At 45.5% G+C, this 22,155-nt stretch overlaps 1 protein-coding gene across 2 annotated transcripts in view; it reads right to left on the reverse strand.

Moving 5' to 3' along the window:
* RNF180 (ring finger protein 180) overlaps positions 1–16,529 on the reverse strand; it is a 166,989-nt gene extending 150,460 nt beyond the window's left edge. The window contains exons 1-2 of one of the 2 annotated variants that reach the window (XM_044292357.1): positions 16,449–16,529; positions 8,988–9,115 (exon numbers count right to left, since the gene is read on the reverse strand). In XM_044292357.1, coding sequence (XP_044148292.1) covers positions 8,988–9,115; positions 16,449–16,503 — 183 coding nt within the window. In that variant the 5' untranslated portion in view covers positions 16,504–16,529. Of the gene's footprint in view, positions 1–8,987; positions 9,118–16,448 lie in introns of those variants that run through there. The other variant, XM_044292368.1, reaches the window with a different exon arrangement.
* Between the last annotated feature and the right edge of the window lie 5,626 nt (positions 16,530–22,155).

The following is a 22,155-nucleotide window of genomic DNA, read 5'->3' on the forward strand; positions in this document are numbered from 1 at the left end:
TTTCTTAGGATGGTCATCAGGTAAATGCTTAAAGCATGAAATACACTTTGAGGATCTCTTGGGCTTTCTTAGCGGATCTTTAGCAGTCTGAAACAGCCAGAAAAGCCCATTAGAACCAGGGAAAAGATCCACAATAGTGTGCCCAGGTGAGAGAAGAAACAAGACTCTCCCCTATGGGGAACTTACGAACGGCAGGGTAGAGGCCTCAGTGTGCTCAGACGCAGACATCCTGGAGGGGTAGCAGAGAGAGTGATCACTCACCACAGGACACTGCAGCAGGTGGATCCATTTGAATTGAAATTTTTTTTTTTTGACCAGATCCCGCCATCAGAAGGCCGTCCGCGTCACTTCCGGTGACGTCACTGCTGGCCGGAAGTGACAAATTTGTATAGCGCCGTATGGCACTGAGCGCGCAACCGCTGAGGTTTCAGGTAAACCGGCGGGCGTCTGTGCTCCGGGAGCAGGCCCCAGATCAACCGGAGGCGAGTCTCTCCCCCGGCCCCATGCCCAGCGTTAGTACAAGACCGGAGGCTGGCAGGGGGGTCCCGCCAAAGCAGGTACGCGACTCCACATCATGCAGGACCTTCATCTCCATGGTGGCTGCACATGGAGACCTTTTTTCGCCCCTGTCCTCTGTAGGGACAGGAAACACTATTGTTTGGTGTTGGGAGGGGGGTATTTAAACCTTTCTCTGCTTCAGGGGTCAATCTCCTTGAATGGCCGTCGTGGTGATGCTATGGAAAAAATAATTTTTTAAGTCTAGTACTGTCTGCCTTATTCAGGTACGCCTCCTGTGCACACATAATATCACAATTTAGATTAAGCGTTTCTTTCCTAAATAAAGAGTGCTTAGCTGGGCTGCTGAGGCCCTTAACATTTAGAAATGCTATTCTCAAAACCATTAAGCTATGTTAAAATATAAGCTGAATATGAAGACACCTCCAATGTCTGCAGACAGTATAAAGACCAGTGACGTACTCAATAAATTTTGTACCACAACTGAATTCAAAAAGAACATGCCTAAGGGTATATTAGCACTGATTGAACAAAAAATTGAAAACTAAAAAAATAAACTTGCTCAGTCCAGTTCTATGTGTCACAATACCTTGCAGATAAAAAAAAAAGTACAGGCCCACACAGACTGTACTGTGCCCACTGCCCACCACTTATATAGGGTGGCACAGTACCTTGCACACATAGTACTACTTATCAAAAAAAATATGACAGGCAGAGGCAGGCCACCCCGCAGGGGCCGTCGTGGTCGTGGTGTTGTGATTTCCACTGGCCCTGGAATAATGCCCAGTGTTCCGAGGCCACATACCCTGAACCCGAAAAATTCTGAGAACATAGTTGACTGGCTTACACAGGACACCCAATCTTCAACCACTTCCGCTAAGAACCTTGACGCACCATCCTCCTCCAGCTCAGCTTCGGTCACCTGCTCTCAAGTTACCACTCTCCCGCCCTCCGCCACCACCACCACTACCACCACAGCCGCTTCACTTGATCTGTCAGAGGAGTTATTTACACATTATTTGGATGAAATTAGTGATGCGCAACCATTATTGCCAGAGGATGTAGATAACAGGGATATCTCTCAGTCAGGCAGGATTACACACATGGACGTACAGTGTGATGATGATGATGTTGTACCCGCTGCTGCTTCCTTTGCTGAGGTGTCAGATACAAGTGAAGTGGTTGATGATGACGATGTGTCTGTGGATGCCACGTGGGTGCCTGCTCGAAGAGAAGAAGAAGAGGGGGAAAGTTCAGAAGGGGAGACAGAGAGAAGGAGGAGACGAGTTGGAAGCAGGGGGAGGTCGTCGCAAGGAGCTAGTGGCACAGTCAGACAATATGTATCGGCACCCGGGGTCAGCCAGACAGCACACCAATCAACACATGCTGTTGCCACCACCAGAATGCAGTCATTGCAAAGCTCAGCAGTGTGGCATTTTTTTTTTTGTGTGTCTGCCTCTGATAACAGCAATGCCATTTGCAAACTGTGCGAAAAGAAACTGAGTCGTGGGAAGTCCAAAACTGCTTTGCGAAGGCACATGATCTCACATCACAAATGCCAATGGGATCAACACATGAGTACAAACAGCACACAAACTCAAAGCCACCACTCTTCCTGGTCCAGCATCTTCAGCCACGTCAACCACCCGCCACTCCGCCTCTCACCTTCAGCAGTTCTATCTCATCTGCCCACAGTCAGGTGTCTGTAAAGGAAATGTTTGAGCGTAAGAAGCCAATGGCACAGAGTCACCCCCTTGCCCGGCGACAGCTGGCTTGATGGAACTCTTAGCCCGCCAGCTTTTACCATACCAGCTGGTGGAGTCTGAGGCCTTCAAAAAATTTGTCGCTATTGGGACACCACAGTGGAAGGTACCCAGACAAATTTTTTTTTTAAAAAAGGCAATCCCAAACCTCTATTCTGTTATTGAAAAGGAAGTCATGGCATCTCTGGCATACAGTGTTGGGGCAAGGGTCCATCTGACCACTGATACCTGGTCTGCAAAGCACGGTCAGGGCAGTTATATAACGTACACTGCGCATTGGGTCAACCTGCTGACGGCTGACAAACATGGAATGCGTGGCTCTGCAGCAGAGTTGGTGACACCGCCACAACTTGCAGGCAGGCCTACTGCCACCTCCTCTACTCCTCCTACTCCATCCTCTTCGATAACCTCCTCGGCTGAGTCCTCTTCTGCAGCGGCATCTGGCTGCACATTAACTGAATCCCCCCAGCTCCCCAGGGGCTATTCCACATCCCAGATACGACAGTGTCACGCTGTCTTGGGGTTGACTTGCCTGAAAGCAGAGAGCCACACCGGACCAGCACTCCTGTCTACTCTGAACGCGAGGTGGATCAGTGGCTGACCCCGCACCAACAGGAGACCGGCAAAGTGGCGTGTGACAATGGAAGCAATTTGTTGGCGGCATTGAATTTGGCCAAGTTGTCACATGTGCCGTGCATGGCACATGTGTTGAATCTCATCGTACAACGCTTTGTGTCTTAGTACCCAGGCTTACAGGACGTCCTCAAGCAGGCCAGGAAGGTGTGTGGCCATTTCAGGCGTTCCTACACGGCCATGGCGCACTTTTCCGATATTCAGCGGCGAAACTACATGCCGGTGAGGCGCTTGATTTGCTACAGCCCGACACGTTGGAATTCAACACTCCTAATGTTCGACTGCCTGCTCCAACAAGAAAAAGCCGTCAACGAGTATTTGTATGACCAGGGTGCTAGGACAACCTCTGCGGAGCTGGGAATTTTTTTGCCACGTTACTGGACGTTCATGCGCAATGCCTGTAGGCTCATGCGTCCTTTTGAGGAGGTGACAAACCTAGTCAGTCGCACCGAAGGCACCATCAGCGACCTCATCCCATTTGTTTTCTTCCTGGAGCGTGCCCAGCGAAGAGTGCTGGATCAGGCTGTAGATGAGCGTGAAGAGGAAGAGGAAGAGTTGTGGTCACCATCACCACCAGAAACAGCCTTGTCATCATCGCTTGCCGGACCTGCGGCAACGCTGCAAGAGGACTATGAGGAAGAGGAGTCAGAGGAGGAATGTGGCTTTGAGGAGGAGGAAGACCAACCACAGCAGGCATCCCAGGGTGCTTGTTGTTGTCACCTATCTGGGACCCGTGGTGTTGTACGTGGCTGGGGGAAACAAAAGACCGTCAATGACATCAGGGAGGACGAGCAACGGGAAATGAGTAGCTCGGCATCCAACCTTGTGCACATGGGGTCTTTCATGCTGTCATGTCTGTTGAGGGACCCTCGTATAAAAAGGATGAAGGAGAACGACCTGTATTTGGTGGCCACGCTACTAGTCCCCCGGTATAAGCAGAAAGTGGCGGAAATGTTACCAAATTACCGAAAGTCGGAAAGGATGCAGCAGTTCAAACCAAACTAAAAAATATGCTTTACACAGCTTATAAGGGGGGTGTCACAGCATAACGGGAATCTAACTGGGGAAGAGGTGAAAGTAATCCCCCTCCTACCACGACCACGGCGGCAAGGACAGGATGCTTTACAGATGTGTTGTTGATGGAGGACATGCAGAGCTTTTTCAGTCCTACACATCGCCACAGCCCTTCGGGATCCAGCCTTAGAGAACGACTCGACTGACAGGTAGCAGACTACCTTGCCTTAACTGCAGATATCGACACTCTGAGGAGCGATGAACCCCTTGACTACTGGGTGTGCAGGCTTGACCTGTGGCCTGAGCTATCCCAGTTTTCGATAGAACTTCTGGCCTGCCCCGCTTCAAGTGTTCTGTCAGAAAGGACCTTTAGTGTAAGCAGGAGGCATTGTCACTGACAAGAGAAGTCGCCTCGGTCGAAAAAGTGTTGATTACCTCACCTTCATTAAGATGAATGAGGCATGGATCCCGAAGGGACTGACAGTGGGGGATATGTTTGACTAACAAAAGGCCTGATGACATGCCTTGGCCTCAAAAGGGTCCCCACGCTGCTGTATTTAATGTCTGCATACCGGATGACTTTCTTGAATTCTCCGCCACCAACTAGGGTTCAAGCCGCAATGTTTTACTGCCTGGAAAACATCAATTTTTCCGGCTGCAACAATGCCTAATTTTTTAGGCATGTGTGCATGCCTAATTTTTCTGGCCTCTGGTGCTGCACTGTGGCTGCAAAAACAAAACAAAAAAAAGGCACATACATGTGTCAATTCCCCTTCGTGATCAGTACCTTGTTGTGGTGAAGGGGCTTGCGTATCACAAAGAAGCGATCATTACCTCTATGAGTGTGTTGGCAATGTTGCCACACCCCAGATGATAAGGCCGTTGCTTCATTATGATCAGCCCAAAAGCGATCGGCTGGATAATTTTTCATAGAAAAAACATTAATTTTCTTTTTTCATTTTTTTTTTAAGTTGTATAGGTTTTTAATACATAACATAAAAAAATCATAATAAAGTCTCTTAATAGTTTATTAGAAATAATGCAGACAATTTAAAAAATCCCCATAAATTCCAATACAAAGCAAGTACAGAGCTCAGAACTAAATTATTTCAGGATGTCGTAATGGTTCGTTAATTCGACAATGGTTAATCAATTCGACACACGTCCTCGGATAGGGGACGTAACAGGGATTAAACTGATACGAATAGTACTAGTTAAGACACCACTCATATAGGTTGTCACAGCACATTGCTCTGTGCACGCGCAGTGCCCCAACTTGGGAGTAAGAGGACCGACCAAGCTGCTTTTTCCATCTCCCGGTTCCTAAAATCAATTCAGTTTGGTGTATCAGAGTTTGGTCTGTCACTGTGAAGGCAGTCGAAGGTACCCGGCCTAAATTTTTTTTCACAAAAGGCAATCCCTGATGTGGGACGTAACAGGGATTAAACTGATAGGAATAGTACTAGTTAAGACACCACTCATATAGGGTGTCACAGCACATTGCTCCATGCACTCGCAGTGCCCCAACTTGGGAGTAAGGCTGCGTTCACACGGGCGAGATTTCCGCGCGGGTGCAATGCAGTAGGTGAACGTATTGCACCCGCACTGAATCCTGACCCATTCATTTCAATGGGGCTGTGCACATGAGCGTTTTTTTTCATGCATCACTTCTGCAATGCTTTAAAATCGCAGCATGTTCTATATTCTGCGTTTTTCACGCAGCCCTGGCTCCATAGAAGTGAATGGGGCTGCGTGAATAACGCATTGCATCCGCAAGCAAGTGCGGGTGCAATGCGTTTTTCACTGATGGTTGCTAAGAGATGTTGTTTGTAAACCTTCAGTTTTTTATCACGCGCGTGAAAAACGCATCAAAACGCATTGCACCCGCGCAGAAAAAACTGAACAACTAAACGCAATCGCAGACAAAACTGACTGAACTTGCTTGCAAAATGGTGCGAGTTTAACTGAACGCACCCTGAACGCATCCGGACCAAATCTGTCACGCTCGTGTGAACTCAGCCTAAGGCCTCTTTCACACGACAGTATGTCCATTTCAGTGTTTTGCGGTCCGTTTTTCACGGATCCGTTGTTCCGTTTTTTGCTTCCGTTGTGGTTCCGTTTCCGTTCCGTTGTTCCGTTCCGTTTTTCCGTATGGCAAATACAGTATACAGTAATTTCATATAAAAAATTGGGCTGGGCATAACAGTTTTCAATAGATGGTTCCGCAAAAAACGGAACGGATACGGAAGACATACGGATGCATTTCCGTATGCATTCCGTTTTTTTGCGGACCCATAGACTTTAATGAAGTCATGGAACGTGATTTGCGGCCAAATTTAGGACATGTTCTATCTTTCAACGGAACGGAAAAACGGAAATACGGAAACGGAATGCATACGGAACACATTCCGTTTTTTTTGCGGAACCATTGAAATGAATGGTTCCGTATACGGACCGTATACGGACCGCAAAAAACGGCCCGCAAAACGGAAAAAAAAAAACGGTCGTGTGAAAGAGGCCTAAGGCTGGGTTCACACGGGCGTGTCCGGATTAGGTCCGGATGCGTCCCGGTGTATTGCGGCAAACCCGCGCGATTAGGTACGCAATTGCAGTCAGTTTTGACTGCGATTGCGTTCCGATGTTCAGTTTTTATCACGCGGGTGCAATGTGTTTTGCACTCGCGTGATAAAAAACCGACTGTGGTACCCAGACCCGAACTTCTTCACAGAAGTTCAGGTTTGGGTTAGTTGTAGTGTAGATTGTATTATTTTCCCTTATAACATGGTTATAAGGGAAAATAATAGAATTCTGAATACAGAATGCTTAGTACAAGGTCAATTGAGGGTTAAAAAAAAATAAAAGAAATTAACTCACCTTGTCCTCTTCATCGCGCAGTTCCCGGTCTCTTCTGATGAGCTGTCGGCTAAAGGACCTTTGGTGACGTCAGATCACATGCTCCAATCACATGGTACATCACCGTGGTGATGTACCATGTGATTGGAGCATGTGATCTGACGTCACCAAAGGTCCTTTAGCCGACAGCTCATCAGAAGAGACCGGGAACTGCGCGATGAAGAGGACAAGGTGAGTTAATTTCTTTTATTTTTTTTTAACCCTCAATTGACCTTGTACTAAGCATTCTGTATTCAGAATGCTATTATTTTCCCTTATAACCATGTTATAAGGGAAAATAATACAGTGAATAGACTGTCACCTAGCAACCATGAGTGAAAATCGCACCGCATCCGCACTTGCTTGCGGATGCTTGCGATTTTCACTCAGCCCCATTCATTTCTATGGGGCCTGTCCTGCGTTACAAACGCAGAATATAGAGCATGCTGCGATTTTAAAGCATTGCAGAAGTGATGCGTGAAAAAAATCGCTCATGTGCACAGCCCCATAGAAATGAATGGGTCAGGATTCAGTGCGGGTGCAATACGTTCACCTACCGCATTGCACCCGCGCGGAAATCTCGCCCGTGTGAACTCAGCCTAAGAGGACCGGCCAAGCTGCTTTTTCCATCTCCCAGTTCCTAAAATCAATTCAACACAAGTCGCCGGATAGGGGACGTAACAGGGATTAAACTGATAAGAATAGTACTAGTTAACACACCACTCATACCGTGTGGCAGAGTACATTGCACGGCGCACGCACAGTGCCCAAAGTTGGCAGGAACAAGAATGACGCACACAGATAAATCACATTTCTGCAAGGAGTTTGTCAACTTTTGACAACTGTTTACGGTTGTCTAAAATCCATTCAATACACGTCCTGATATGGGACATAACAGGGATTAAATTGATGAGAATAGTACTACAGAAAATACCACTCATATCGGGTGTGACAGTAAATTGCACGGCGCAGACGCAGTGACCGTGGATTAAAACAAAGGGGAGGGAGCCAGCGTTTTTTTAACCATCTCCCCGTTCAAAAAATCAATTCAATTCACCTTTTGGGGACCCTTGGTGTTGTACGTGGCTGGGTGGAGGAAGAAACCTTCAATGCCATCAACTGGACATGGCTAGCTTGGTATCCAACCTTGTGCAAATGGGGCGTTTGCGGTTGGGCAAATGGACTGTTTGCAGTTGTTTGCGGTGCATTAAAAGAGGAGTTAGGTCTGTCAATGTCTGTGAAGCGGGCATAACCCTTACATTACCTGATCGATACAACATCATACCTGATCGTATACACACACACTGGATGTTTTAAACCACGTTGTTCAAAAAAATTAGGATTGTTATGTGATTTATGCCCTTTATGGATTAAAACCCAACTCTGCGTCAACTATGTAATTTTCCATGGGAGTTTTGCCATGGATCCCCCTCCGGCATGCCACAGTCCAGGTGTTAGTCCCCTTGAAACAACTTTTCCATCACTACTGTGGCTAGAAAGAGTCCCTGTGGGTTTTAAAATTCGCCTGCCTATTGAAGTCAATGGCGGTTCGCCCGTTCGCGAACATTTGCAAAAATTCGCGTTCGCCAACGGAAAATTTTATGTTCGCGACATCTCTAATATGCAGGTGGTGCCACCAATAGCATATTGATTACATAGAAACATAGAATGTGTCGGCAGATAAGAACCATTTGGCCCATCTAGTCTGCCCAATATACTGAATACTATGAATAGCCCCTGGCACTATCTTATATGAAGGATGGCCTTATGCCTATCCCATGCATGCTTAAACCCCTTCACTGTATTTGCAGCTACCACTTCTGCAGGAAGGCTATTCCATGCATCCACTACAGTATGGCATTACCTATACTGAGGTTAGGTTATTATTTTTTCAGTTCCAGAAAACCCCTTTAATTGACAACTACTGTAGTTTGGGTTGCAAAATTGTTGCAATTTTTGCTCATCTTTGATATAATCCACATTAAGGGGGTGTTCCCACCAAAGACTTGTCTGACAGCTGGGACTGCTCACTATAGGGGTGCTATAAAAGTCTTGTCTGCTATATCCCCTTCAAAGCACAAAGAATAAAAAAGAGGAAATGTAAATCAAAGGCTCATTATAGACAGAGCATCACTATAGACAAGCGTTATCCAATACTCCAATACTGACCAGAGTTTCTGTGCATTCTTCATCGTTGATGATACATGTCGAGTTTGTTACATACTTTCTACATTTCCAGCAACGTAAAAGGACCGCGGTGCTTCTGTAGCTCATTTTACTACCGTATATACTGCATTCTGCAAAGTAAGCAAAAAAGGGAAATACCGTAAGCGTCAGTGTGTTTCCATAAATACTGTAGATATACAGTATTTTTCGCCTTATAAGATGCACCTAGGTTTTTGAGGAGGAAAATAAGAAAAAAAATATTTTTAACCAAAAGGTGTGCTTTTGGTGGGTTTTGAATTAATGGTGGTCTGTACATGACACTATTCTAGGGGATCTGTGGATGACGCACTGTCATGTGGGGGATCTGTGGATGGCACTGTTATGGGCGATCCGTGGATGGCACTGTTATGGGGGGATCCGTGGATGGCACTGTTATGGGCGATCCGTGGATGGCACTGTTATGGGCGATCCGTGGATGGCACTGTTATGGGCGATCCGTGGATGGCACTGTTATGGGCGATCCGTGGATGGCACTGTTATGGGCGATCCGTGGATGGCACTGTTATGGGCGATCCGTGGATGGCACTGTTATGGGCGATCCGTGGATGGCACTGTTATGGGCGATCCGTGGATGGCACTGTTATGGGCGATCCGTGGATGGCACTGTTATGGGCGATCCGTGGATGGCACTGTTATGGGCGATCCGTGGATGGCACTGTTATGGGCGATCCGTGGATGGCACTGTTATGGGCGATCTGTGGATGGCACTGTTATGGGCGATCCGTGGATGGCACTGCTATGGGGTGGGGGGATCTGTGGATGGCATTGTTATGGGGTGGGGGATCTGTGGATGACACTGCTATAGGTCATCCACAGATCCCCCTCATAACAGTGTCCCCCAATATACCGGCCCTCCGCTCACCGCAGTATTTATAAACATTAATCCTTATCCTGTTAATAAGTTTAACTAAAGCTGCGCTCTCCCCTGTTCACCTGTATCAGTACAGCACTTACTAACAAGCTTCCATAGCAGGCAGAGCGGACGGCAGCAGTAACGTCACTCACTGACGTTGAGCGCCTGCTCCGCCTGCTTCATTCATAAAGTGGGAGGAGCAGGCGCTCGACGTCAGCGAGTGACGTTACTGCTGCCTGTCCACTCTGCCTGCTATGGAAGCTTGTTCGTAAGTGCTGTACTGATACAGGGGATCAGGGGAGAGCTTTAGGGCTCTTTCACACTTGCGTTCTTTTGTTCCGGCATAGAGTTCCGTCGTCGGGGCTCTATGCCGGAAGAATCCTGATCAGGATTATCCCCATGCATTCTGAATGGAGTGAAATCCATTCAGGATGCATCAGGATGTCTTCAGTTCCGGACCGGAACGTTTTTTGGCCAGAGAAAATACCGCAGCATGCTGCGCTTTTTGCTCTGGCCAAAAATCCTGAAGACTTGCCGCAAGGCCGGATCCGGAATTAATGCCCATTGAAAGGCATTGATCCGGATCCGGCCTTAAGCTAAACGTCGTTTCGGCGCATTGCCGGATCCGACGTTTAGCTTTTTCTGAATGGTTACCATGGCTACCGGGACGCTAAAGTCCTGGCAGCCATGGTAAAGTGTAGTGGGGAGCGGGGGAGCAGCATACTTACCGTCCGTGCGGCTCCCCGGGCGCTCCAGAGTGACGTCAGGGCGCCCCAAGCGCATGGATCACGTGATCGCATGGCACGTCATCCATGCGCATGGGGCGCTCTGACGTCATTCTGGAGCGCCCCGGGAGCCGCACGGACTGTAAGTATACCGCTCCCCCGCTCTCCACTACTACTATGGCAACCAGGACTTTAATAGCGTCCTGGCTGCCATAGTAACACTGAAAGCATTTTGAAGACGGATCCGTCTTCAAATGCTTTCAGTTCACTTGCGTTTTTCCGGATCCGGCGTGTAATTCCGGCAAGTGGAGTACACGCCGGATCCGGACAACGCAAGTGTGAAAGAGGCCTTAGTTAAACCTAATAACAGGATAAGGATTCGTGTTTATAAATACTTCGGTGAGCGGCGGGGCCCGGTGTAAGATCACAGTGACTGCACCAGGCCCCGCCCCTAGTTCCGGACTCCAGCCCCTCCTCTCTCCCGGCTCATACATCACAGTCTGCGATTCACCACTTTTGGGGGGGGGGGGGGGGGGGGGGGGGAGTGCGTCTTATGGGGCGAGCAAAAAATATGGTAGTACTTCTGATGTGACCCAGAAAATGAAAAAAGAAACCAGGGAAAACTTAAGAGCTAGTGGTGCTTGGTCAATGGTCACACAACCATGATGGTGCCCCCTTTCTGTTGGTTCTTCAGCAGGGTATATGTTGTGGCAGGATCACATTAAAGGGCATCTGTTATCACTCACCAGTAGGTGAAATGGCCAGCCATTGTTGATTGGTGCTTGTCTGAAGAGTTTGGTGGTATCTCCGTATGTGCCAGCAATCTGTATATCCCAGAGCTCATCTGCCTGGTGGTCTCCATCCCTTTACTGTGCCCAACCAACTCCTGTGAGACTTCAGGGCCAGGCATGAATATGTTTTCACTGCCTGGCCTGTTTGTCACAACAGTGGGGAAGTCGCACAGCAGACAGGTGGTAGAGTCTATGGGTGCAACGAGGTACAATGGCCCCGTCCTCGTTGCACCTAGGGCAAATTTGCATGTTATAAAAAACCTTTTTTCCTACAGATTGCTGGCATATATGGAGTTATCAGAGATGTCATCAGACTCTGCAGACAAGCAGTAGATTTGTACTTACGCAAACTGACTTGCCTGTTGCATGTGCGCTTGGCAGCTGAAAGCATCTGTGTTGGTCCCATGTTCATATGTGCCGCATTGCTGAGAAAAATTGAGTTTTAACATATGCAAATGAACCTCTGGGAGCAATGGGGGCGTTACCGTTACACCTTGAGGCTCTGCTCTCTCTGCAACTGCTGCACCCTCTGCACTTTGACAGGGGTGGGCACTGGGCATCATGATGTTTTTACTGCCTGGTCCTGTCAAAGTGCAGAAGGTGCAGCAGTTGCAGAGAGAGCAGAGTTTCAAGTTTTAAAGTGTTTTTCCACTTTCAAAATCAATTACCGAAATTATTCAACGAAGTCACGCATGACTTCGTGAATAACTAACGTCGGCTCATCTGACCCCATACATTCTAAGGCCTTTTTTTTTTTTCGTTTACATTCAGTTTTTTGCGTTCCGTATACGGACCATTCATTTCAATGGATCTGCATAAAAAAAATGGAATATATATGCCTTCCGTTTCCGTATTTCCGTTTCCGTATTTCCATTCAAAGATGGAACATATCCTATTATTGTCCGCATAACGGACAAGGATAGTACTGTTCTATCAGGGGCCAGCTGTTCCATTCCGCAAAAACGGAATGCACATGGACGTCATCCGTATTTTTTGCGGATCCGTTTTTTGTGTACCGCAAAATACTGAAAAATCCATACGGTCGTGTGCAAGAGGCCTAATACTGTACAGAGACAAATTTCCGTACAGTATTAGGGTTCATTGATACGTCTGTAGAATGGGTCCGCATCCATTCCGCAAATTGCAGAACGGCTGCGGACCCATTTATTCTCTATGGGGCAGGAATGGATACGGACAGCACACAGTATGCTGTCCGCATCCGCATTTCCAGAGTGCGCCCCCGATCTTCCGCTCCGCGGCTCTGGAAAAAAATTGCAATTGCGGACAAGAATTGGCAGTTCTATGGGGGTGCTGGCTGGGTGTATTGCAATTTGCGTATATCCGCAATACACTACGGATGTGTGAATGGAGCCTTATTCTGAAGTTTAGAATGAAGCGACTTTGGATGAAGCATCCGAAGCTAGCTTTGATTAACACTAATCATTATCCTCCCAACTCTGGTGCCACAAAACTTTCACCCTGCCGCTACTCCTAATACTGTGCCCCCAAAAACTATACTGCAGAAATTATACTGCCATAAAGATAGTCCCCCTATAGTAGTATAAAAGTCCCACCAATTTCAATACTTCTCTCCCAGAGTACCCTCAATAGTAACAGTGCCCCCAATAATGATAATACTTCAGAAGGTGTGTAGTGGTGCTCCTATATTGTGCCAAATAATAATGCCCATCATTGTGCACCCAGTACTAGCAAGGCAACTCTATAACACCCCTATAGAGCCCCCTCCCAGTAGTGCCCCAGACCTTTCAGTGCCCAAACCTTATCGTACCCCCCTTTCATGCCCACAGTCCTTAAACTGCCTCCCATAGTGCCCCCAGACCTTATATTGCTCCTAAATCTTATAGTACCTCCCTGTGGTGCCCACAATCCTTATGGTGCCCCGCTGGAGAGCCCCCAGTGCTTAAACTGACCCTATTGTACCCCCAGACTTTATAGTGCCAACTGTAGTGCCCACAGTCCTTAAACTGCCTCCTGTAGTGTCCATAGTCCCTATAGTGCCCACATCCCTTATAGTGACCCCTCAAGCCTAGTTACCTGACGCCTATGAAAGAGAACGGCGGCACAGGGAGCAATTGGCTCCCGTGTTCCACAGCAGAGATTCAATTGTATCGCAGTCCTGAGGACAGCAATACATTTGTACTGTATTTCTGGACTATAAGACCCAGCTAGGATTTACAGGAGGAAAATAAGAAAAAAATGTTTTTCCATCAGACTTCAGATCAGACCCTCATCACACACCACAAGCTCCATCAGCCTCAGATCAAACCCCAACCTCTATCAGCCTCAGATCAGACCCCTGACTCCCCCAGCCTCCACCAGACCCCAGCAGTCCTCAGATCAGGCTCCCATCTGCCTCAGATCAGACCCCCATCAGACTTCAGATTAAATGGTAAAAAATATAAACTAAATAAACTTACCTTGGTTGCTCCAGACAGAGCTGCCATTCAGCAGAAATCCCAGCTCCCTGGTTGTCTTCTGGTCTCTGCTGCACTGTGACCTGGCATCACACAGTGTCAGGTCATAGTGCGCGCCCAGGGCCCAGAAGAATACCAGGGAGTGGTGAGTAGAGTCAGTGCAGGGCTTCCCTCACTGTTACCTACCCCTATAGCATGCTGATAACTGTTTCCATAATGGAAGCGGTCATTAACATTCGGCGTATAAGACACTGCCATTTTTTCCTCACTTTTAGGGGAAAAAATGTGCGTCTTATATCTCTGGGCAGTACATCCAATGCCCAGGTCCCGAATGTTTTAACTTAGAGACGCCCCACACTGCTGCCACTGCATCCCCATGATGCTAGGGAGGCTCGTCCCCGTCGCAGCCTGGTATTGGCGACTCACGGATGTTGATCCGTGCAATGGGAGATGCAGTGGTGGCCCTGCGGGGATCCAGAGTGACATGGGTGCTGGGGAGCAGATAAGTATAATACATAGCAGGGACCTGGGCATTGGGGTGTGGTTCATTATAAGAATTGGTTAACCCCTTTAAGTCTGACATCTAGTGGTCGTTTCCTTGTAAGACATTCATATTCACTAAAACTGATCTAATTAATATATGCATGAAAACGTGGTGCGAGTGAGATTAATTATTGCGCTAGTCTCCATGAACGTAAACAAATTGTGGTGCAACTCACCATTCAAAACAGAGACAGAAAGTACGCCAGCCCTGGGGTGACGTAGATATTAGACAAAATAACCTACATAAATAGGACGGAAAGTAGGAGAAAAAGTTTCAAAACTTCTGGATTTGTCTTAAAAAAAATATAGACATAACAGGCAAATGCCTCCAAAACAGGTGCAAAAACAGTTGGTAAAGGAGACTTAAACAATAAGACAGTCGGAAACAGGCTTTTTACTCATGAGAACAGGCACAGACACTTTAGTAAATGTGCGCCATTGTCTTCCCTGGGACAGATGGGATCTTCCAGCAAAAGAATGCGACATGTTAGGCTACTTTCACACTGGCGTTTTGAATTCCGCTTCTGAGATCCGTTTCAGGGCTCTCACAAGCGGCCCAAAACGGATCAGTTTAGCCCCAATGCATTCTGAATGGATCCGCTCAGAATGCATCAGTTTGGCTCCGTTCAGCCTCCATTCCGCTCAGCCAAACGGATCAGTCCTGACTTACAATGTAAGTCAATGGGGACGGATCCGTTTTCACTGATACAATATGGTGCAATTGAAAACAGATCCGCCTCCCATTGACTTTCAGTGCAAGTCAAAACAGACCCGTTTGCATTATCATGAACAAATGCATGGCAATGCAAACGGGTCCGTTCTGAACCGATACAAGCGTTTGCATTATCGGTGCGGATCCGTCTGTGCAGATACAAGATGGATCCGCACCTAATGCAGGTGTGAAAGTAGCCTTACACGACTAGTGCCGGAGTTGTGCCGATCTGCGCAGTCGCAAAACGACGGTTTAGGGAAATCTCACAGCGGAGTTCAGCTGGAAACCGGGACACTGCGCAAGCGACAGAGAGCCTCACCAGCCTTAGGGTAGGGAAAAATTATGGCCCAGTGCACAAGCGCGGCTAACTACGGAACATCCATCCGATCTCAGCGCCTGCGCAGTGTGTGTGTAGGGAGATCTGATGGCCATTTTTTTCTGTTTAATAAATATATAAATTTAACAGAAAAAATAGCCATCAGATCTCCCTACCCCCAGACTGTGCAGGCACGGAGATCGGATGGATTTCTGTAGTTAGCAGCGCTTGCGCACTGGGCTGTAATTTTTTCCTACTCTAAGGCTGGTGAGGCTCTCCGGCGCATGCGCAGTGTCCCGATGTCCAGCTGAACTCCGCTGTGAGAATTCCCTAAACCGTCGTTTTGCGACTGCGCAGATCGGCACAACTCCGGCACGCCTCCTCACGTCATTTCCGGTGCGACCGGAAGTTACGAGGTAGGGAAATCTCACGAAGTAGGGTAATGTAACGTTACACCGGCACTGGTTGGAAGAGTATGACCAAGACTTCCGAGTACTACCCTGGCCCCTAATTTGCCAGACATGAACCCAACTGAGCATCTGTAGGACCACCTCGACTGTTGTGTTTGCTCCATGGATCCTCCCTCCCCCTTCTAGCCGCTGTGACATTAAGCTGCACAATCCCTTTAATGCAGTATGTATGACAAGAGCTCTGCGGTAACAGTGAGGCCAGGGGAAGTTTTCTGGTTGCACACTATGGCTTTCCAGCAATAATAACAGTAAGGCACAGTAACACGTAGCACTAGATCTTATATTCCTGATTCCTACATGTATACGCTGTACTGCGGTGATCTGGCACCTGCAGCTTACCAGCTGCTGAGAGCTGTAGTTTATGCAACTAGGAGTTGTAGTTTCACAACAGATGAAGTGTAGGTTGCAGACCACTGATGGCTGCTGCAGCCTGGACACTAGCTGTGGCAGACAGGATTAGCTATGTACATGCATATCTGATTTGTCATGATAACTCTGTACACCATCAATAGAATTTGGTACAACAAACACTACAGGTGACGTAACAATGTATCAGTACCTTGTCCTGTACGGCTGCAGTCTGCTCTGTGGGTATAACCCTTAGGAAAACTCATATAATCTAGTAATTACGGTAATATCAGATGTGGCCTCCACAGTCACAGGCTGCACTCAACTTCCTGGTACTAGAAAGTCACCTGACATTTAGTCACCCAATAAGGGATAGAGAAGCACAGCTAATGCAGTCCATGTACCGTATATATGCGTATATAGCAGCCCAGTATTCTCTTGGAGTTGCATATTATAGTGACTTGTGGGGCATAGTGGGGTCTGTCCAGTTACCGGTATAAGTACTAGTACTTTGCTGGACAAAATAGTGGACATGGTCTGTAGTAGCACAATCCATAACAGAATTCTTAGATAAGGGCACACAAACATATTTTCTTTCTGTGTCCGTTCATTATTTTTATTTTTTTGTGGACCGTATGCGGAACCATTCACTTCAATGGATTTGCAAAAATAACGGAAGTTACTATGTGCATTCTGTTTCCGTAGGTCCGTATGTCCGTTCTGCAAGAACATAGAACATGTCCTATTATTGTCCGCATTACTGACAAGAATAGGATTGTTCTAATAGGGGGCCAGCTGTTCCGTTCCACAAAATAAGAAATGCAAACGGACGTCATCCCTAGTTTTTGCAAATACGTTTTTTGAGGAGTGCAAAATACATACGGTCGTGTGCATGAGCCCTTACTCGAACCTTGAACCCCGAACTTGAAACACAAGTTCGCTCATCCTTAGGCCTCATGCACAAACGTATTTTGTTTCCGTGTCCATTACTTTTTTATGCGGATTGGATGTAGACCCATTCATTTTAATGGGTCCGCAAAAAAATGCGGACAGCTCACCGCGTGTTGTCCGCATCGATATGTCCATTCCGTAGCCCCGCAAAAAAAATAGAACATGTCCTATTCTCCGTTTTGCAGACAAAGATAGGCATTGTTGCAATGGATCAGCAAAAAAAACTGATGTAATACACATGCCAAATGGACATCACCCGTAATTTTTGCTGATCCGTGTTTTGCAGACCGCAAAAACTCATATGGTCGTGTGAATGTAACCTAACTTGTATATATGTAGATCGAGCTATAGTTTTTATTGGTACCATTTTGGAGTGAGGTATACATGATTTTATAATCATCTTTTAGTGAGGTAAGGTAAGGAGATCATTGTGGATTTTTGTGTATGTGTGTTTATTATGTGGGGTAAATTAGGTATTATTTTAATAATTTGAAGTTTTCTGGCTGCCAGTTATGTTTACTTGTTTGTTTATTTTTATCTGATAAGTGGGAAAAGTTTGAGTGTTTAACCCCTTAAGGACTCAGCCCTATTTCACCTTAAGGACTTGGCCATTTTTTGCAAATCTGACCAGTGTCACTTTAAGGGCTGATAACTTTAAAACGCTTTTACTTACCCAGGCCATTCTGAGACAGTTTTTTCTTCACATATTGTACTTCATGACACTGTTAAAATTGGGTCCAAAAATTTCCAAGTTTCAATTTCTCTACTTCTATAATAGATAGTAATACCTCCAAAAATAGTTATTACTTTACATTCCCCATATGTCTACTTCATGTTTGGATCATTTTGTCAAATATATTCTTTTTTTTGGGGATGTTACAAGGGCTTAGAAGTTTAGAAGCAAATCTTGAAATTTTTAAAAACCCAATTTTTAGGGACCAGTTCAAGACTGAAGTCACTATGCAAGGCTTATATAATAGAAACCACCCAAAAATGACCCCATTCTATAAACTACACCCCTCAAGGTATTCAAAACTGATTTTACAAACTTTGTTAACCCTTTAGGTGTTCCACAAGAATTAATGGAAAATAGAGATACAATTTCAAAATTTCAGTTTTATGGCAGATTTTCCATTTTAATAATTTTTTTCCAGTTACAAAGCAAGGGTTAACAGCCAAACCAAACTCAATATTTATGGCCCTGATTCTGTAGTTTACAGAAACACCCCATATGTGGTGGTAAACCGCTGTACAGGCACACGGCAGGGCTCAGAAGGAAAGGAATGCCATACGGTTTTTGGAAGGCAGGTTTTGCTGGACTGTTTTTTTGACACAGATGTCCCATTTGAAGCCCACTGATGCACCCCTAGAGTAGAAACTCAATAAAAGTGAACCCATTTAATAAACTACACCCCTCAAGGTATTCAAAACAGATTTTTACAAACATTGTTAATCCTTTAGGTGTTCCACAAGAGTTATTGGCAAATGGAGATGAAATTTTAGAATTTAAATTTTTTGGCAAATTTTCCATTTTAATCCATTTTTCCCAGTAACAAACCAAGGGTTAACAGCCAAACAAAACTCAATATTTATGGCCCTGATTCTGTAGTTTACAGAAACACCCCATATGTGGTCGTAAACAGCTGTACGGGCACATGGCAGGGCGCAGAAGGAAAGGAATGCCATATGGTTTTTGGAAGGCAGATTTTGCTGGACTGTTTTTTTTGACACCATGAGCCATTTGAAGCCCCCCTGATGCACCCCTAAAGTAGAAACTCCAAGAAAATGGCCCCATTTTAGAAACTACGGGATAGGGTGGCAGTATTGTTGGTACTAGTTTAGGGTACATATGATTTTTGGTTACTCAAGATAACAAGAAATAGCCGTTTTGGCACCGTTTTTATTTTTAGTTATTTACAACATTCATCTGACAGGTTAGATCATGTGATATTTTTATAGAACAGGTTGTCACGGATGCGGCAATACCTAATATGTATACTTTTTTTTTATTTATGTAAGTTTTGCACAATGGTTTCATTTTTGAAGCAAAAAAAATCATGTTTTAGTGTTTCCATAGTCTGAGATCCATATTTTTTTTTTAGTTTTTGGACGATTACCTTGGGTAGGGTACAATTTTTGTGGGATGAGATGACGGTTTTATTGGCCCTATTTTGGGGTGCGTGTGACTTTTTGATCGCTTGCTATTACATTTTGTGTGATGTAAGGTGACAAAAAATGGTTTATTTAGCACAGTTTTTATTAAAATTTTTGACGGTGTTCATCTGAGAGGTTAGGTCATGTGATATTTTTATAGCGTCGGTCGATACGAACGCGGCGATACCAAATATGTATACTTTTTTTATTTACAGTACAGACCAAAAGTTTGGACACACCTTCTCATTCAAAGAGTTCTCTTTATTTTCATGACTATAAAAATTGTAGATTCACACTGAAGGCATCAAAACTGTGAATTAACACATGTGGAATTATATACATAACAAAAAAGTGTGAAACAACTGAAAATATGTCATATTCTAGGTTCTTTAAAGTAGCCACCTTTTGCTTTGATTACTGCTTTGCACACTCTTGGCATTCTCTTGATGAGCTTCAAGAGGTAGTCACCTGAAATGGTCTTCCAACAGTCTTGAAGGAGTTCCCAGAGATGCTTAGCACTTGTTGGCCCTTTTGCCTTCACTCTGCGGTCCAGCTCACCCCAAACCATCTCGATTGGGTTCAGGTCCGGTGACTGTGGAGGCCAGGTCATCTGGCGCAGCACCCCATCACTCTCATTCATGGTCAAATAGCCCTTACACAGCCTGGAGGTGTGTTTGGGGTCATTGTCCTGTTGAAAAATAAATGATGGTCCAATTAAACGCAAACCGGATGGAATAGCATGCCTCTGGAAGATGCTGTGGTAGCCATGCTGGTTCAGTATGCCTTCAATTTTGAATAAATCCCCAACAGTGTCACCAGCAAAGCACCCCCACACCATCACACCTCCTCCTCCATGCTTCACGGTGGGAACCAGGCATGTAGAGTCCATCCGTTCACCTTTTCTGCATCGCACAAAGACACCGTGGTTGGAACCAAAGATCTCAAATTTGGACTCATCAGACCAAAGCACAGATTTCCACTGGTCTAATGTCCATTCCTTGTGTTCTTTAGCCCAAACAAGTCTCTTCTGCTTGTTGCCTGTCCTTAGCAGTGGTTTCCTAGCAGATATTCTACCATGAAGGCCTGATTCACACAGTCTCCTCTTAACAGTTGTTCTAGAAATGTGTCTGCTGCTAGAACTCTGTGTGGCATTGACCTGGTCTCTAATCTGAACTGCTGTTAACCTGCAATTTCTGAGGCTGGTGACTCTGATTAACTTATCCTCCGCAGCAGAGATGACTCTTTATCTTCCTTTCCTGGGGCGGTCGGCATGTGAGCCAGTATCTTTGTAGCGCTTGATGGTTTTTGTGACTGCACTTGGGGACACTTTCAAAGTTTTCCCAATTTTTCGGACTGACTGACCTTCATTTCTTAAAGTAATGATGGCCACTAGTTTTTCTTTACTTAGCTGCTTTTTTCTTGCCATAATACAAATTCTAACAGTCTATTCAGTAGGACTATCAGCTGTGTATCCACCTGACTTCTCCACAACACAACTGATGGTCCCAACCCCATTTATAAGGCAAGAAATCCCACTTATTAAACCTGACAGGGCACACCTGTGAAGTGAAAACCATTTCAGGTGACTACCTCTTGAAGCTCATCAAGAGAATGCCAAGAGTGTGCAAAGCAGTAATCAAAGCAAAATGTGGCTACTTTGAAGAACCTAGAATATGACATATTTTCAGTTGTTTCACACTTTTTTGTTATGTATATAATTCCACGTGTGTTAATTCATAGTTTTGATAGCTTCAGTGTGAATCTACAATTTTCATAGTCATGAAAATAAAGAAAACTCTTGGAATGAGAAGGTGTGTCCAAACTTTTGGTCTGTACTGTATGTAAGTTTTACACAATAACAGCTTTTTTCAAACAAAAAAATTATGTTTTAGTGTCTCCATATTCTGAGCCATAGTTTTTTTATTTTTTGGACGATTGTCTCAGTTAGAGGCTCATTTTTTGCGGGATGACGGTTATATTGGTACTATTTTGATCGCTTGCTGTTGTACTTTTTGTGATGTAAGGTGACAAAAAAATTGTTTATTTAGCACAGTTTTATTTTTTATTTTTTACGGTGTTCATCTGAGGGGTTAGTTCATGTGATATATTTATAGAGCTGGTCGATATGGACGCGGCGATACCTAATATGTATACTTTCTTTTCCCTATTTTTTACCAATTTTTTTAACTTTATTTGGGGAAAAATGCGTTTTTGTTTATTTTTACTTGAAACTTTAATTTTTTTGTGGAAAACGTTATTTTTTTAACTTTTTTTTAATCTTTATTTTTTTCTCCCACTTTGGGACTTGAACTTTGGGGGGTATATTCCTTTACAATGCATTCCAATAATTCTGTATTGGAATTAATTGGCTGTATGAGTAATACTGTGTGTATTACTCATACAGCTTCCGGGGCCTTTAAGATCCAGGGGGCTGGATCTCACAGGCTCTTCACCAGAAGTCAGCGCGATGCCTTCTTTAGACATCGCGCTGCCTTCCATGCCATCGGGTCCCCCCCACAGGGGACCCGATGCCACCGCTGCACAGCCGCCGCAACCGCAGGTAAAGCCGCAAACCGCCCCCACATGACCCCCCCGGCATTGTGACAAGATGCCCGCTGATTGATTTCAGCGGGCATCCTGTTCCGATTAACCTCCGCCGCGCCGCAATCGCGGTTAAAACCCATGACGTACCTGTACATCATGGGTCCTTAAGGACTCGGGAAACATGCCGTACTGGTATGTCATGCGTTCCTAAGGGGTTAATGTATTTTTTTTATATATTTAAAAAAATGTTATTTAACTTTTCTTTTTTG

The sequence above is a fragment of the Bufo gargarizans genome, chromosome 1 (genome assembly GCF_014858855.1).
Source record: "Bufo gargarizans isolate SCDJY-AF-19 chromosome 1, ASM1485885v1, whole genome shotgun sequence".
NCBI classification, from domain to species: Eukaryota; Metazoa; Chordata; class Amphibia; order Anura; family Bufonidae; genus Bufo; species Bufo gargarizans.